This window comes from Cervus canadensis, chromosome 20 (genome assembly GCF_019320065.1).
Source record: "Cervus canadensis isolate Bull #8, Minnesota chromosome 20, ASM1932006v1, whole genome shotgun sequence".
Lineage (NCBI taxonomy): Eukaryota > Metazoa > Chordata > Mammalia > Artiodactyla > Cervidae > Cervus > Cervus canadensis.
The window spans coordinates 43,802,105-43,821,267 of record NC_057405.1 but is presented as its reverse complement, the minus strand read 5'-3'; the positions used below and the strand labels follow the sequence as shown (position 1 = coordinate 43,821,267).

The 19,163-nt window shown below is 39.1% G+C and overlaps 1 protein-coding gene across 1 annotated transcript in view; it reads right to left on the bottom strand.

Moving 5' to 3' along the window:
- MAN1A1 (mannosidase alpha class 1A member 1) overlaps positions 1-19,163 on the bottom strand; it is a 167,417-nt gene that overhangs the window by 108,993 nt on the left and 39,261 nt on the right. Inside the window, exons 3-4 of the mRNA XM_043439002.1 lie at positions 14,654-14,750; positions 11,640-11,755 (exon numbers count right to left, since the gene is read on the bottom strand). Coding sequence (XP_043294937.1) covers positions 11,640-11,755; positions 14,654-14,750 — 213 coding nt within the window. The remainder of the gene's footprint in view (positions 1-11,639; positions 11,756-14,653; positions 14,751-19,163) is intronic.

The window sequence follows — 19,163 nt, the reverse complement described above, 5'->3', positions numbered from 1 at the left end:
TGCTTATAGTCAGCAGCTTTCATCTGGGGTGGGTCTGTTTCCTGTAAAAATAACACAGGAATGTGTGCCAGGCCTTTATCTATATCTTTCAGGGAACTGGGAGTTCAGTGATTATGCTATGTGGCATATTTATAATCTAAATTACTACCAGGTCCCAGGCCCAAAAGCTATTTTTTGTTTCTACATTTTCACATTTCCTAATCATTAACTCTTGAGCCAGTCTTTTGAGACTCAAGAGAGGCCTGGAAGACTAAAGTAAAAGTCTTTTGCTTCAAAGGATAGGGACACAGGGGCTTGTATATTGTTTCAATGCCAAGCTTTTGTTAAGCTTCTTTTCATGGTCACTGGGCCTACACGATAATTGTTCACTTTTGCCTGACATCAAATCATTCACTGAAATCACAGAGGCTAATAGCAAACTAATATATGGAGTCAATATCTAGCAGATGAGCTTAGTCACAACTTTCAGAGAAATTATTTCCTTTAACAAACATTTATTAAGCAACTACTATGTGCCAGGCACTGTCCTAGGTTCCAGGGACACAGCAATGAACACTTAGGTCCTCAACTTATGGAGTCTACATTTTAGTGGAAGAAAACAATCTCAGGAAAAAAAGGATATGTATTTTCACTTAATTTCCACATGTTCTCTCTAAAAAGGTATAAGGATCTCACAAAATAAAGCTAAGTAATTGCTTAAGTTACAACTTTGTTTTTCAAAAAATTTCTTGCAAAAGGAAAATCATGAAAATTACTCATAAGAGACAATGCCTAGGTTAGAGAGGGAAAACCATCATAATATATGACTCTCTGGTGAGTTTGTTTAGTTGTATTCCCTAATTTGTAATATGTACCTAATACCTAATATAATTTGATTAGAGAACTTTACATAGTAATAATTTATCTGTGATGTGTATCACTCTGAATGAGTATCATATAAATATTGGTAGAAGCTTTAATATTCCACAAAACTACTGATAAGGAAAAAGGAAGGAAATTATTTATTTTTGCTCACACAGCCATACTTCTTATGTCTAAGGGGAACAATGTCTAATAATAAAATCTAATAAATAAAACCCTTAAATCTTATCACTCTCAATTTGTACTAGTGGTTTTTAGTTTTTAAACCTAAGAACAGTCCTCCACATTTCTGCCTATTGAAGCATGTTGATTTTATATTCTTATTCTAGCTTTGGGTTCATTTGCTATACATTCTCTTTTCCTCCTATGAAAACTTTGGATAACTGGGACTTTCATATAAATATCTGATAAAATTATTGCAAAGTAGAGGACTGAGCCATGTCAAACACCATCATAAATATATCTTCAGCAAGACATCAGTCACTTACAGGGTACAGCTGTTCAACCACTTATTGATCCAGCAATGTGTTCTAGAACCTAAATTCTATTTATCTTCCTCTGTCCGAAGATATTGAGAGATGGTTTTGCAAAGTGCCCTGCTCAAGGTCAGTGCTTTGTCTTTTGAATTTCTCAGATCTAATAGTTTGGTGAGCCCGTCCAAGCAGCAAATCTGGCTTGTTAGTGAATCCATGCAGGTTCCTAGTTCCTTGTTTCCTGTCTTTAAAGATCTCATTCAGGAATGTCAAATCACCATTAGTCATACACAATAGTCATCATATTTACCTTCTTTTGAAAGCCAAAACTACATTTGAATTCCCAATATATAATTTTTTATCCTTCTCCCCCCCCCACAAAGTTAAATCCAACTTATTTGAAACCTAAGTTTGAGAGCTTTTAACATTTGGGGTTATACTATGTTTTAGGTAAGAAGATTGAAATTTATATACTTTAGTTCACTCTTTACAGATCTCTAGATGAAAAGGACTAATAAGATAAAAATATAACATCTTGCTTGGCTATAGTGGGGGCAAGACTATAAAAAACACTGCTCTAGAGGCAGAAAGACCTGGTATTGAAGGTTGGTTCAGGAGACAGCTAAATGTGAGATTCCAGGCAAACCACATATTCTGAGTCTTGGTTTTCCCATTTGTAAAAAGGGACCATGCACTCTTTACAGGGCACTATGAGTCCATGCATTGCACACAATGCCTGGTACAGGTAAAAGTACCCAGTAAAGAGTTGCTGCCATTACACTGCACAAACCTCAGCTGAAGTAGACCAATAAGGCCTAGCTTCCTCAGGGGTGAATAGCAAACAAGAAACTGCAGAATCATAATCTTCTAAATGCTAGAATGCAAACTGATCCTTTTGGGAGTCATGGGCCATACCTCATAAGTGAGTTATGTTTCAAATCCTCTTTTTGAAATATAGTATCCTGACCAAACTTCCTTTTGTGCTTAAAGTACTTTGTACGATATCTGGATTTTCCAAAGTGAACTTCTACAATCTGTGGGTTTGAGGCCAATTTTATAAATGTCTGATTCTAATTTACATGAAAATAAACTTATTAAATTTGAATGAAGATACGCATCCTATTAATATTAATGCAGCATCTTTTCAGATGCTCTGAAACTTCTCCAGTGATTCACCCTAATGACAGAAGAGGGGTCCAGGCAGGGAGAGAACAGTATGCGAAGGATGGGAGCCCCAAACAGCCCGCAACACTAAAATTTTGTGTGATTTATCTTAACAGTGTAGATTTTGTAATCTCCTTCAATCCGTGTTTTTTTTTTTACATATGTAATCTTTAAAAAATTTAAAAATGGGAGTATAAGTGCTTTAAATGTCGTGCTCGTTTCTTCTGTACAACATCATGAATCAGCTACATGTAACCATATATCTCCCTCTCTCTTGAGCCTTCCTCCCATCTCCCGACCCCATCCCACCCCTCCACATCATCCCAGAGCATCAAGCTGAGCTCCCTGTGCTATCCAGAAGCTTGTGTTTACTTTAAATGAGGTTAAATTCCTTGAATCTTTAAGTAAGGTCACATTTCAGGAACATGCCCTATGTAGTCTATGGTGTCTAGTACACAGTGAGTGTGCACACGTGAGTGCCAGTTTGAGAAGTAGATCCAGTCTTTGTTTAAACTGCATGCACAACGGATGAGAAAGGGCAAGGTGGACGTTTTTGGCTTAAAGCCTACCCACAAAACTATGTGGGCTGGAAAAACTGCTCTTTCACTTTGACTTTCCTCTACCAATAGCTTTTGAATCAAAGAACACACTTAACCAGAATCACACATAAATTTAATAAAAAATAAAGTTCGCAACTAAAATTAAGAGGTGAAATCATGAAAAAACTAGGCGTCCCTACTAATGTCTCATATTGCCCAGGGTATCTTAGACTGGTAATTTCCACATTAAGTTAACCCTTTCCTTAGTATTGCTGTCCTCTGGCATACTAAGTGTGTGTATATGTGCTCGTGATATACAAATATATATAAAGTGAAAGTCACTCAGTCGTGTCTGACTCTTTGCACCCCCATGGACTATACAGTCCATGCAATTCTCTGGGCCAGAATACTGGAGTGGGTAGCCTTTCCCTTTTCCAGGGGATCTTCCCAACCCAGGGATCAAACCCAGGTCTCCCGCATTGCAGGCAGATTCTTTACCAGCTGAGCTACAAGAGAAGCCCTGCAGCTTAAGAGAAAGAAAAAACGTCTGACACTTGCAGCCTATTTTCTCTGTTTGGTGGCCCCTAGCCTTCCTGCCTGTTACCCTCTCATTCTCCCCTTTTCTTTTAGGAAAATTATGTTGCCAAGGGAGAGGAGTGTTATTCTCGTTCCATAACTGCTTCTGAGCTGATAAGGGGCGTCGTACCTAAATTGGTGAGGCAACATATTCTCCTAACCCTCATATTGAAGGTCTCTGATACAAATATATATATCAACCTTCTCCTACTAGACAGGATGGTATTTTAAATAACTCAAATAAATTTATTAGGTTGCATTTTTTATAAGCAACTTATTCACTTTTATAAGCAAATTATAAGATGATAGATTTTAGTAAGTGAAATAACAGGCTTGACCATTTGTATAACAAACTAAGGTTGTAGAACAGATTCAGCCATGGATTTTGACTGAGGAATTATAGAGGCACAAACTTTCCTTGATAGATATATTGTTCTTTGCACCTTCAGACTTTAAGATAATTATTTAGAATCAAACCTGCATCAAGTTTAAGGAACTCTCCTTGATTCTTAACTTATGTTCCATACAGCAGGACAGATCAGATTACTTTAAAATGAAAAAGACTTCTTAGAAAAGAATTTTTATTTCCAGAAATATCTTAATTTTAAATATCTTAATCCTATTTCCTATTCCAATTATTAGACTTTTTTTTTTTTAGACTAATTCTCTGAGCCCTAAAATCAGAGAATACTTCTCTGCTAGCTATTCCTCTAAACTTCCTGTCAGTTTTCTACTCAATGAACTATAAGCAAGGAACAAGCAAGTATTAATAACAGCTGTCCCACTACAAACCAATGCCATAACTCGGTTTAATAACAACTGCTCCACTACTAACAGGTGGAGGTGTCTAGGTGATAACCTAGACAGTATATTAAAAAGCAGACTTCATTTTGCTGACACATTTCCATATAATCAAAACCATGATTTTTCCAGTAGTCATGTATGGAGTCATGCATGTGAGAGCTGGACCACAAAAAAGGCTGAGTGCTGAGGAATTGATGCTTTCGAACTGTGGTGTTAGAGAACACTCTTGAGAGTCCTCTGGACATCAAGGAGATTAAACCAGTCAATCCTAAAGGAAATCAACCCTGAATATTTGTTGGAAGGACCGATGCTGAAGCTGGAGCTCCAGTACTTTGGCCACCTGATGCAAAGAGCTAACTCATTAGAAAAGTAACTGACGCTGAAAAATATTGAGGAGAGGAGGAAAAGGGGGCAACAGAGGATGAGATGGTTGAATGGCATCACTGACTCAATGGGTATGAGTCTGAACAAACTCACAAAGATAGTGAAGGACAGAGAAGCCTGGCATGCAGTCGATGGGGTCGCAAAGAATCGGACATAACTGAGCAACTGAACAACTATGCTTTATCTTACTGAGAATCAGTGGAAACAGCATTAGACTTTTCAAGACAGGTAACTACCTATTAGCCTTGTCTATGTTTGGGCTTAGCATACACATTCATTTGTATGTGGAACTTCAGAGTGTGTGTTGTAGTAACATCTTGAGGATTACATCTCCTCTTAATAGATTAAATTATAATATTAAACAGTATAGCTTAGTATAATATGTGTTTGAGCAGCTTTTAACTTCATGTTTAAGTAACATGATAAACCTCTTAAGATGAACAAAGTTCTTTGGGCAACAGAGATAGGCAAATCACCTTCTTCTCTCTGTTAATAGGTTAGTTTTACCAAGCAGGTCCAGAAAGACCCTCAAGTAGCAGTCCAATCTATCACTGATTACTGTCAGAGGGATCATAGCTCAGTATCCTTATAGCCAAAACCCAGATCATCTCCTTTGGCAGACACTGATCAGCATTCAGAGAGAAAACACTGAATAGCTCCATCTGACAGGATAATTAACTTAGTTATCTACACCATCAGGATGTTAAGGCTGCTTGAAAACAGAGCTTTTATAAAAGCAATACTAAGGCAAAGGTCACTTCTCCTATACTCCATGGTATGGAGCTCTGGACCTAAGCCAAGAACTCATTCAGGCACTTGAAGAGATCCCAATTTGCTTCTTGAGGTTATTTAACAGCCTTCAAATAGAGAACCCTATAGCTTATTTTCTAAAAAGTAGGATGGCATTCCAATTGGGTAACAGAACAATCTGAATCTTTAAAAAATACAGTCACTGTTGCTACCAGTACCTCTGCTATCTAAAACATATGGTGTTCATTACAATTAAAAAGCACAATTCAAGTGCTTGCCAAAGATCAGTCTCATTGTGATGCTAGTTAGAGTCTGGAACAAGCTAATCATCTACCCTTTGTCATTCTCAAAGCTCATCCTCTCATACAGAGATACCACTTTACCTCAATGCAGAAAAAGGCTTTTTAATATTATTTTAAAATAGTTTTGGTTTTTGCTGAGGGTTTATATAAGAAATTGTTATCTGGAGAAAATGTCTATGACATAAAACTCATTATGGAAGGCAGTTTTCAACATTCCTCATGGAAGGATCTAGGTGATCAATACTTCTTTAAAGGCATAGAAGAGAGAGAAGTTCAGAAGTGAATTTGCAAAGGCCTAAATATGAAACTCCTGATTATTGTTCTTAGGTTAATGATCTTCCTGTATCAGGAGCTACTACAAACTTGTTCTGCAAGTAGGTTAGGTAAAAAGCACATCAGTTGCACCTGAACTGCAGATCATTTCTAACTATTTAAAAATACGACACAGTGCAGCTACCCATGTTCCATGCCAGCTTCTCTACTGGCTGAGTCTAGCACAGTTTGTCAGGAAGTAGGACAAGATAACAACGTCTCATCACTTCATTATTCTTTAGTGAATACCTATGGAATGATGTATCCTAATGAGTACTGAGATATCAAGATTACATGCCTACTTTTGAGGGACTCAAATTCTTTGGCTGCCTATGTATTTCTCAACTCTTGGCATTTCCTCTCCACTAAAAACAGGGTCACTGAGTTAGGCAGATCTTATGAAAAATCACAGCTCTTGTCTGATGCATGATTTGGGGCAGATAATTAGTTACCTTTTCATTTATAAAAATAGGGAAAACACCACTTAACCCCGGTAATGTGTCACAAAGACCAAATCAGGTAATCTATGAAAAAAATCACCGAGTATTAATACTCTGTATGTCTCAGTACTCTTTAAATAGTAATTTCCTTTGTCCTTTCTTTATTTCCTAAAAAACCTGGCCCGAGCTAGGTAACTTGACTATTATTCCTGCTAGACTATAAGCTTCATTAGGATAAGAACTTGACAATTAAAAGGTAATTACTATAGCTATATTTAAAAAAGGATAACTAAAAAGATCCTACTGTATAGCACATGGAACTCTGTTCAATGTTATGTGGCAGCCTGGATGGGAGGGGAGTTTCGGGAAGAATGTATACATGTATATGTAAGGCTGAATGCCTTCGGGGGTTCACCTGAAAATATCACAACATTGTTAATGAGCTATTCTCCAATACAAACTAAAAAGTTAAAAGGTAATGAGTACATAATTAATATATGCATGAATTAATGAATGAGTAATGAGTAGCCAAGGATCTGCTTTAGATTCCTTGTCCTAGGATTACTTCGAATTAAAACCAGAAAACTCAGTCACCAGAGTCTACCCTTACAGTTTTCTGCCCAGACCTGCGTGCCTTTAGAGACTTGGAATAAATACAAAGCTCTACCTGAAGCCCCTGCACCTACAGATTATCTCAGTGATTTAAGTCAGTTGTTAAAGCCATTTGAACTTTGTACTACCAAGTATGCAAATTCAATCAACTTGCTATGTCTTAATTAAAAGAAAATGAGTTTTGTTTAATGACAGTATAAACCCATAAAAAAACATGTACTTTATATCTGTAAGTGACACAAATCAAATATTTCACATATAAACAAATTTATTCTTGACTGTAAGATTTGTTTATACTCAGGAGCACCACAAGATAAAACAACTCTCAACAACAGTGATTCTATTCCAGTTTCATTCTTATTTTTCCCTTGCAATAAATTTGGATGCATTAACTTTTTTTTGCATTACCTTTATACTGTCAATTAAAATACCTTATCAGGAAAAAGCATTAATTTGAAAATAAGCAATAATTTATCCAGGCTGGAATGACACTACACGTTATCCATAAAAATAAGTTTTCTGTCTCTATTTAAGCTTTTCCAATTTCTCCTTCCTTTACATAAATGGAACAATGTTTTCAGCAAGAATAATTGTTGACACAACTGCCAGAATCTCGGGGTAGAATGACTGAATATAGGACAGATTCTTTTATGGGACATAATAAAACCAACTACAAGACTGTAAGCTGAAGCACTTTAAATCAATATAGTTGTCCTGAATTTATATGTTATTAATTTTAATATGGAAGTATTATCATTTGGATGTTACTGATAAACTTTTATATTTTTAAAGAAAAATATAGCAATACCCAAAGTTGTCCTTGTTCAGTCGCTCAATTGTGTCCAACTCTTTGCAACCCCATGGATTGAATACTCAAAGAGAGAACTGCAAAAAATACATTTCAAGACCTCTCACATTAGGAACAGTAAAATAAACTGAAATTTGAGACCTGTGACTATGGCTTTTAAAAGTATGTTTCGAAGGGTATAGCCCAAGATTATCAATACCAGTTCTAAAATGATATTTTATATAAAAGTCTGTGAAGTCACTGAATAAAATCTTACAGAAATACAAAAATACAATTTTAAAGAAACAAAGCGCAGTATCTGAGGCATCACTCAGCTGATAGTCTAATTCCTTTACCTGACAAGTAAGGAAGTCAAAGAATTTGCTCTCCGGAACTTCTAAATAGCCTGATACCCCCTATTAGATTCCCTCTGCCTCTTCACAGGCCCCTACGGTCCACGGAACACATTCATGTCCCCTGGTCATGGTCTGAGGCCAGCCAACTGCCTTCTGTCTCCCTGACTATTACTGTGAGAGGCTAGGCTTTTGTGCTTCATCCTTTTAAATAAATGATTCCAGAGTTTCTCAGACTACCACTGGACATGAAAAGCAAAGAACTGCTGCAGTGTTTGGGGAAGCTTTGGGGCAGCAACGGCATAAGAGCCGAACAAGGGACCCGGATACTCTTTAGGCCTATGTCACTAAAGTCTACCCTCCTGTCTTCCATCATTAGACTCTGGAAGAATCTAGTTCTCATTCTCCTCCTCCTCTGGAAGAGAGGATGGGGAGGGAATATATTCTCCATTCTCTCCTCCATATACAGCTGAAGACATTCCATAATTCTTTACCAGTAGGTAGCTGAGTTTACTCAGAAATAACATGGCAGGGCAAAAGTACTCTTAAGAAAGAACTGTTGTTGTTGTTCAGTTGCTAGGTTGTATCTGACTCTTTGCAACTCCATGGACAGAAGCACAACAGGCTTCCCTGTCCTTCACCATCTCCTGGAGTTTGCTCAAAGTCATGTCCATTGAGTCGGTGATGCCACAGAACCATCTCATCCTCTGTCACCCCCTTCTCCTCCTGCCTTCAATCCTTCCCAGCATCAGGGTCTTTTCCAATGAGCCAGCTCTTAGCATCAGGTGGCCAAAGTATTGGAGCTTTAGCATCAGTCCTTCCAATGATTATTCAGGGTTGATCTCCTTTAGGATTGATTGATTTGATCTCCTTGCTGTCCAAGGGACTCTCAAGAGTCTTCTCTAGCACCACAGTTTGAAAGCATCAATTCTTTCATGCTCAGCCTTCTTTGTGGTCCAACTCTCACATTCATATAGGACTACTGGAAAAATTCTCAGAAAGAAACCTTTTTGTTCATTGCCTTAATTTTTCACACTCAGGTCTATTGGTTATATCTGAGCTACCACAGGTCATATCCAACCAAAAAGGCATAGAACCTTACAAAATCACTCAATCCTTGAGCCTGTTTTTTTCATATTTAAAATAAAAAGACAGAACATGTCAATTTCCAAGGTCCCTTTATGTTGGAATACTGTGTCTTTTATATTCTAAATTCAGTTATAGGCAGACTAAGCACAGGCTCATCTGATTCTTCTTTAACTCAGTGATTTCCAAAGTGGGGTATTTATGGCAATTAATTAGAGGAATAGGAATATGTTTTTAATTCAAAGAGGTAGGAACAGGACTCAGTGTTATGCTGCCTTTAATACTCTGGATGGTGCTGGTGAGAAGAAGAGCTCCACAATGCAGAGGGGTCAGCAGGGAGACACCCTTTCTCTGTCCATTCTCAACATACAGCATGGTACTTGTGCCTGGTTATGGGGATTTACAGATATCAGCAAATGCTTAGCTGATACAAAGAGGCTTACAAGAATTTCTGCAAAGTAATCTCAGATTAAAAATAATACAGTGAAATAAGTCAAATACCACATGATATCATTTATATGTGGAATCTAAAAAAATGATACAAATGAACTTATGAATCAGAAACAGACTCACAGACATAGAAGACAAACTTCTGGTTATTAAAGGAGAAAGGGGGAAGGATAAACTAGGAATTTGGGATTAAGAGACACATACTATTGTATATAAAATAAACAACAAGGACCTACTATATAGCTCAGGGAACTCTATTTAGTAGTTTGTAACAAACTATAATGGAAAAGAATCTGGAAAAAAGTATGTGTGTGGGTATGTGTATGTAACTCAACTTAAAAAAAAAATACTGATGATGCAAACGTAAGTGAATGACTAAAAATCACCAGGGCCAACTTTTCCTGTTCTAAAAACAAGTTCTTTGTTAATCTCATTATGAGGTGAAGCAATGACTGTGGAATTAGATTTGCTCTGACAGGATGTAGTCCCAAACTATCAAGAAATGTTCACTACCCATAATTATGAACCTGTTCCTTGATGTACAGTGGGTACTGAGGTTTGTTAAAAATGATAGTATGCGTACAAAGTTTTAAAAATATTTCATATAGAAATTGACAAAAGTTTATATTGGGAATTCCCTGGCCATCCAGTGACTAGGACTCTGTTCTTCCACTGCAGTGGGCACAGGTTCGATCCCTGGTCTGGGAACTAAGATCCTGCAAGCCGCGTGATACAGCCAAAAAAAAGTTTATACTGATAAGGGTCTACAATCAATACAGTTTAAAACCTTATTTATGGGAAAGTGGATGCAGCTGCTGCTGGATGCATGTGGCGTGGTCAGATAAGCTACTTCATGGTATTACTGACTCAGCATCCATTTTGTTTGGCCAAGTGGCTGGCAGGGGCTTTAAATGAACACTAGCCCCTCAGGCAAGAGTGCGCCCTTGATAACAGCCCCAGGGTCACAAAGCAAATGTCAGTTCCTGGTAGGACTCCCTCTTGTGATCATGTTTCCCCCACCCCCAGGGCCCACCCTCTGTGTGCCCTTCAGAAAAGACCTTACTGGAACCTACTAAATTGGTTTGAATTGACCAATTTGGCCTTACCTTCGGAAACCTGAAGCACTCCACCTACCGTCACAAAGGCATGTGCCCCAGGTCCTGTCTCTCTGTCTGTACTCTGCCTTGACCTCCCTGTGTGGCCCCTGGAGGTGAGTCATGTACCTTTTCAGGACTTGTTAAGTAATAAACCTCTCTATTTCAATTTCTCTTGTGGTCGGTCTTTCATTGAACTGCAGCTTACCATATAACACCCTGGGTTCTAGCTAACAAAGGTTCATCTAACAAAGTCGTAATTGCACCATGGTGCAGTGCAGAAGCACAAGGCTTCTGTGAGGCTCAGAGCTCTGACATACAACTATCTGTATTGTCTAGATAAGCCCTGAGGCTCTGATTTCTAATCTGTAAAGGTGTGAAAATAATACTTATTTCCTGGGGCTGCTGTGGGACTTGAACAAGAATATTTGTCATGTGTAGGTCTTAATAAATACTAATTTCTTCATTCTTAATTTGCCAAAAAAACCAGACATGTATTTGTGTAGTAAGGTAGGGAAAGTTAAGAATATAGTATGATACTATTTAAAACTGCATTTATTTGTTTCTGCTAGGGTACAATCTGCCCCACAGGGGAATTTATCCATGTTAACTGAGATTTAAGAACTGAATAGGCAGCTTTTGTTTAACTTACCACATTAAAATTTAGATTTTCTTCAACCCATGCTTGAGCCTCTTCAAATTCATCTTTCATATTCATGATAAAAAGTGTATCCAGGGCATCTACTATTGTTGCTCCTTGGATACTACCTGAAAATATCAGAAAAATATTTATTCAATAAAAGACCTTTGACAGATCCATACATCCACACTGAGCATACCTTGGACAGGAAGTGAGTAATAACTGAATTTATTAGTAAACAAGAATATTGAACACAGTCTGAAGTTCTTTCAGTGAAAGAAAATTTAAAAGTTGAATCAAACCAAACTAAAAATTATCACAGGCTATAGACTGGTACACTAATCTTTAAAGTCTTTTCTGAGTTGCAGAAAATAAATCTCTTAGAAATTTCACTTGTGATCACATTCTCTAGCAAGAAAAAAAAAGACCTGAAACCAAGGAGCAACACACATATTAATTTTAATGTAATTACATCAAAGTGCACCTGCACAAAACTGTTTTAATTATAATTAGATCTAAAATTGTTTAGTGATAGCTCTAAGAAACCATTACTCAAAAATGGAATTCTACTCCCTCTCTGCAGCTCTGAATGATCCTAACTTCTCTGCCCATGTCCTAGCCAAGACTGAGTCTCATTTATTTCCTCTCAACTCCCTCAACAGGAAGACTTTACATTGCTCTTTCACTCATCACTTTCTATTTCCCATTATAACTATATATATGCATCTCCTTTTAGCCTGTGAAGTTTCTCAAAATAGAGAAGTCATGTCTTATTCACCTCCACATTCCATGTTAAAAGACTCGGTATGTTTTTAAGGCTTAAGAATAAATTTAAAAATCATCACTGTATTAACAGAGAACTAAGGAATCTCTTCAATAAAGATTATGGCAAATTTACAACTAAATGATTTCTTAATGGTATGAACAACTTTCATAGAGATAAAAGTAAAACTGGAAATATTTTTTTAAAGTTATAGTAAGCAATAAAAAGATTAAGAACTGTGAGTCTGCATGAAGTGTCTGGGTTTCTCTCTTCATTTACCATCACCCATGTTAACTGGTCACCACGTCCTCAAAACATACTTTAGAATTATCTGAAACCACGTGTACTGCCACCACACCAGGTTTGACTCTCTTCACCTCTAAAGTGAGTCGCTGTGATGGACCAGCCAGCCCTCCCTAACTGTTCCTGCAATGTCCTTCTCCTACCACAGAGTCTACTGTTTTTCAGAACTTCCAATGATTATCTACTGAATCCACCCAGTCCAGTTCAATTGCTCAGTCATGTCTGAATCTTTGCAACCCCATGGACTGCAGCACACCAGGCCTCCCTGTCGTCCATCACTAACTCCTGGAGTTTACTCAAACTTGTGTCCATTGACTCAGTGATGCCATCCAACCGTCTCACCCTCTGTTGTCCCCTTCTCCTCCTGCCTTCAATCTTTCCCAGCATCAGGGCCTTTTCAAAATGAGTCAGTTCTTTGCCTCAGGTGGCCAAAGTACTGGAGTTTCAGCTTTAGCATCAGTCCTTCCAATGAATATTCAGGACTGATTTCCTTTAGAATGGTCTGGTTGGATCTCCTTGCAGTCCAAAGGGACTCTCAAGCGTCTTCTCCATCACCACAGTTCAAAGAATACACCTGGTCCTTCGGTAATTCACTATCTGTACATATGTCTTCTGCACTAGGTCATAAACTTTGCAAAGATTTGTGTTTATTAATCACAGTGCTGGAAAGGGAGCCAAACACATGGAAGGTCCTAAATAGATGGAAAAGTACAGTGGGGTGATGAGGAGCAGACTCTGACCTTAGCCAGTCACACATGGGTTCATGTTATAGTACCAGTTCAGCCAGTTAGTAGGTGGCTAGCACTGGGCAAGCTGTTCTCTCAGTTTCCTATTTCTCATCCATAAAATGCACATAATAACAGGGATTAAATGAGAAGACGCACAAATGGCACTGTGGCACACAGGGTCAGCTGATACTGTTACTTGTTACAGAATGTGATCTGTTTAACAGGGGGCTGCCCAGGTGGTGCTAGTGGTAAAGAACCTGCCTGCCAATGCAGGTGATGTGAGAGATGCAGGTGTGATCCCTGGGTCAGAAAGATCCCCTGGAGGAGGGCATGGCAACCCACTCCAGTATTCTTGCCTGGAGACTCCCATGGACAGAGGAGCCTGGTGGCCTACAGTCCACAAGGTGGTAAAGAGTCGGACACAACCCAAGTGACTTAGCACACTAACAGCTTCAGTTAAAAGACAGGACATCAGCTTTTCCATGGTGATTTCAGAAGCATCAGGCCAAGACTCACATCCTCCCCCCGCCCTTCATCCTGTTACTTATAGACGAAATTGTGAGAAGTGAAGAGGAGTGAAGTTCAGGGAGAAGGACGCTGGGGAGCTCTGCGACCCAAGGAATCCATCTAACGCTTCTGTTACTTAGCTTCTGCACCTCCACAATGTCAATGTTATTAATACGTGGAGAAGGTATTAATCACAGAAGCAGGCTGTGAGGACCCAAAGCAATAAAATGATGCCAAAGTGGATAAATGGAAGTTCATATAACAGACGACTCCATCCTCACTTGCTCTCACAAACGAGAGAAATTCAGAGCCAAAGCTGAGAGTCACCGAGACACAGCGAAGGTCACCACGGCTGGCTGCCTTGGCCAGCTTATTGATAAAGACACAGCTTTTATCTGACAGGAAGCAGTTAATGCAGCCAACAAATACTCCTCTGCTATGTACCACATGGGAGCTAAAAATCAGGATACTGTGCCCATATCCATTAAATAAGGATCTTTGGAAGTCTGCCCCAGGCATCAGTATTTTTTCAAGGGATGTAGGTGGTTGCAAAGTCCTACATCTGAAGGACACACTACACACAACCTCTGCAGACAACTCATCAGGTGTGCAAGTCTCCTAGCAACACAAGCTGGAGGGGGACACAGACTTTCTCCACCACCCACAAGTTCAGCCGACTGGAGAGAAGTTACTGTCAGGAATGAGCCAAAGCACATTCTACTCACCAAACAAACTGCTTGAATGGCCTCCTTTTGACACAGGCTTCAGTTCGTTTTTACCCCAGGCATAACGTTTATAATTTTTCCAAGCATGTTTCATCATCTGAGAAAAGAAATAAAAATGGGATTATAATTTGAATTTGAGATGTTTTTGCTTCAAGACAGATCACACATCGATGATCTAAAGGTTAAAACACTAAAACTCACTGCTTAGTTAAAAGGATGATGATAATTAAAAGGGGGACAATGGTATGAATAAGCTGGAACACACACATAACATACAAATCCACATCATCCCTTTATGTCTACAAATGGAGACTTTTTTAATCCATTTAATCTTATTTCATATATTAACACATATCATTTTCAAAAGTCAGTTCCCAGCAACAGAAACTTAGCTTATCATAAAAGGATGAAATCATTCTTAATAGATAAGTCTAAGTAGATAAGTCATTCATTTATCTATTTCATCCTCATAATGCATTAAATCTATAAGGACTGTATACTTAAGATTCCCCTTTTTTGCATAAAGTTCTCGGTACTTCATATACAGACAAATATCCAAAGTTATTATTTTAAACACTGATATATCTTGACCAAGACTATATGGAGAAGTATTTTTGAATAAATATAGGAAATGAAAAAAAGAAGCTAATTCTATATATTCCCAACCTAGATGTCTTGTACCAGGACTGTTTTTAAAGTCCCAAACTCTCTGCCATAAATTAGTTGTATACATTTTTCATTTTTAAATTTTATTAATTTTAACAAAATTAGTTTACTTATATATAATGAAAATCAATCAATTTCTCCTGGCTCAGAGACTAAGTTCTGATCTATTATGGCAGATATTAACTCTAGCAGAAAATGAATAATAATCAAGGAAAGAAATTATTCTCTAAGAGTCTATCAAAATAGTTGTGTAACTATTATACAGTTAAACAGATGTTTAGTTGCACAGATGTTTCTAATGACTCCAAGAATATACTTCACCTACTTACTTTTGTATACATTTTTTAAAAAGGATTGAGGACTCCTCACCTGTCCAGAATTTATTCATGCCACTATCCCCAATCCATTAGCAACAGTAACTAAAATAGGAACACAATGGGGAAATATTCTAATCTGGGTCCATATTTTAAAATATCTTAAAAAGCATCAGTAAAGTTATACATACTATATATAGGCTGTTTATCACTAAAAATCTTCAGTGAGATCAGTATGATTTTATTAGTAAAAAAGTCTTCCTATGCCCCCCCAAATAACAATGCACATCTGTCTTCAATCACTCTGTATCAGTATAGGATCTTCCTAACTCACCACTACTGTTAGTAATAACAGCTACCAAAAAATCTGTACTATCTGCTCAGTACCCCACTAAATGCTCTATGTTCAGTACTGTATTCAATTCTCATTACCACTCTACGGATGATGTTGTATTGTCACTGTTTGGTCGACGAAAAATTTGAGACTTTGAGAAGTTACAACACAAACATGTTTACTCAAAGTCATGACATTTCTCCACAGCTGTGGAGCTGGGGCTCATCCCTGTGTTGGCCTGACTTCAAAGCCATTGGCACTAACCATACACTGCATAAACTTCCTTTGATGAGTCAGCAACAGACCCTTCCTTTGATGAACCAGACTGCTGATCTTCTAACCATCAACAGAATGCGTATATGGTAGTGTTTTAGAGATTTTCTCCTTACAAATTAATTTTGTGGAAAAGTATCCTAGGTTTGAAGGTGAAATAACTTGATTCATAATGACCACCAGTTAGTCACACAATCATGGATGAGTCAGGCTTTCTTTATGTGAAAATCTGGGGTGATTCCTCACAGGTTGTGCCTCACAGGATGCATGTAAGGATTACATGAGCACGACCTGTGAGGTGGCGCCCTGTGCAGACAGTGAATAATCACACGCCTACTGAATTTAAGCCTATGTTGAGACCAACTAAACTCACGTCACACAAATAGAAACCAATGAGCCTCTGAAAAGACCAGGTACATGAACTCTAGGTACAAAAACATCTTGAGATTACATCTCAGGTTGATTTGGTTTTCCCATTAAATGTACTGTATTTGGTAAACTCTTTATTCCTGTTTCAAAGATACTTTATAAATCCAAAAGCTTTTGGAATATACCTAACACAAGAATAGAAAAAAAAAAATTTCGATGATTTGTTTCCACTCCAAGTCTGAATGGAAATCTGTGCCATGCACTACTAATGACTCCAAGACAGCATAAAGCTTTCCTATAGAAGACTGTTGTTTAGTCAAACATGATCATTTTACACAATGCACCACTGGTATAGAACTTCACTGAGTTACTACTGTAGTATATATTAACTTTCCTTATCTTTTATCCCCAAGGGAAAATCGGACACTAATTGCTTATCTGCCTGTATTTCAAAAGCTGCTGTGATCCGTTTCTCAAAATGGGTTCCTCACCCCATGGGATTTTCTATGTGTTACAGTTAGAAAAGAAAAAGAAAACAAATGCGGTCAAAGTGCCCTGTATGGAGCTCTAACATTGGTTTCTCCAGGAATCTGTGAAATAAAGAGGAAGAGCCATTCCAGGGGTTGGTCACTTGGGGTGAAACCATGAGGGAGCTGGAAGGCAAGGAGAGAGCGACCTGGAAGCAGGCAGGGGGGTCAGTTATCGGCATGGTGCCCAGGGGAATTATGCCAGGTTTGTAGAGCTGCTACAGAACTGCAAACGATGCTGCTGAGTGCTCAATGTTGATGAATTATCTTCCTCTCCTCCATGAGGCACGGCTCTTTTCCTGCTGAGACTGTTTACTCACTGCCCAGTGGTATGTCCTCATAGAAAAACCCTCCTGTTCATGGAGGAGGAACGTCTAAGAGCAGGTCACAGGTACAAGCATCTTAAAAAATGGGTTCATATCCGAGCTCTGCCATCATTGGTGTGACTCCAAGTGAGGCAATTAATCTGAGTCCACTTTCCACATCCATTAAATGCAAACAAATAAACGCACCAGTCCAGTAGACAGCAAGGAGATCAAACCAGTCAATCTGAAAGGAAGTCAACCCTGAGAACTCACTGGAAGGACTGAAGCTGAAACTCCAGGATTTTGGTCACCTGATGTGAACAGCTGACTCATTGGAAAAGTCCCTGATGCTGGGAAAGATTGAGGGCAGAAGGAGAAAAGGGTGTCAGAGGATGAGATGGCTAGACAGCATCGCTGATGCAATGGACATGAACTTGGGCAAACTCTGGGAGATGGTGAGGGACAGGGAGGCCTGACGTGCTGCAGTCCGTGGGGTTGCAGAGTTGGACGCGAATGAACAACCAGTTCAGTGACACTCACATTCCAGCTGTTCCATAGGACAGGGAGGGCTACATTTGGTTCCGTTGAGGGCTAGAGGGGAAAGAGGGAGGGAGCTGAATCTATTGCCCTGATAAAGTGGAAATTGGTGGCCTTCGCTCTTAAAATTATATTTACAATCAATGCTTTGAACAAACTGATTTTAAAAGCCTGTCAGTAATTTCCACCAAACTTTGACATTACTTGTCACATGAAAGTAACTTCTGAAACGTCCAGATAAAAATCTCAACTGAAAACATTTTTAGGATCACTCTATCAGTCTTTTTTACTTTAATCTTTGGTGGAACGGGGACATGGCAGAAGGGAAACAAGATAAAAAGTGAAACTTGAGGAAATCAAGTGTCACAGCTTGGCCAAACTCTCCTCATCCACTGGAAAACAATGTCTAGATTTGTGAACATGAGACAACAATCTAGCCGCCCCTGCCTCTCACCTGGGGCAGCCCCGCTCCCTACATTTCCCTGTGGGAAGAAGGCTCAGAGGATCAGGAGCCCCGAGCCCCCAGGAGACCCTGTGCTGTGGATGCCGTCACAGGGAGCAAGGCAGGCGGGCTTCAGCTGGGGGAGCCGGAGCCCTGCTGTCTAAGATCGGCTCTCTCAGACCCTCAGTTTCTCATCTTTCAAAACAACAACCAAAGGAAACAAAGGTCCCAAAGCAGTGCAGGATGTTAACTGTGTGGGAGGATCGGGTTGTGCTAGGGCAGGGACCTATGGGAATACGGCATACTTTCCACTCAATTTTGCCGTGAACCTAAAGCTGCTCTAAAAATTACCGTCTACATGAAAAAATAAATGAAGAGCATTATCTTCCTCACATCATGGTCAGGAGATCAGATCTGATAACGTCCGGCTGCAGGCAGACATCTGAAGAGTGTCCCTGGCTTTCATGCCCACCTCCACCTCACTGCCCCACCAGGCGCAGGAGTTAAACAGAGATAAGCAAGAATGGTGCAAAGGAAAGCGGACACGGAGCTACGCTCACGGGGGACAGGGCAATTCAGCGGGAGGGAAATTCACAGGGGAGGGAAGAGGTCAATGTCAACGAGAGGTGACAGAACGCAGAGCACGGTATGACTCGGCACTCACAGACACTGCGGGCCTGGAGTCTACCACAATTACTGCATTTGGCACCCTGTTACCCTAAATGGAATCAGGATGCTGCCTA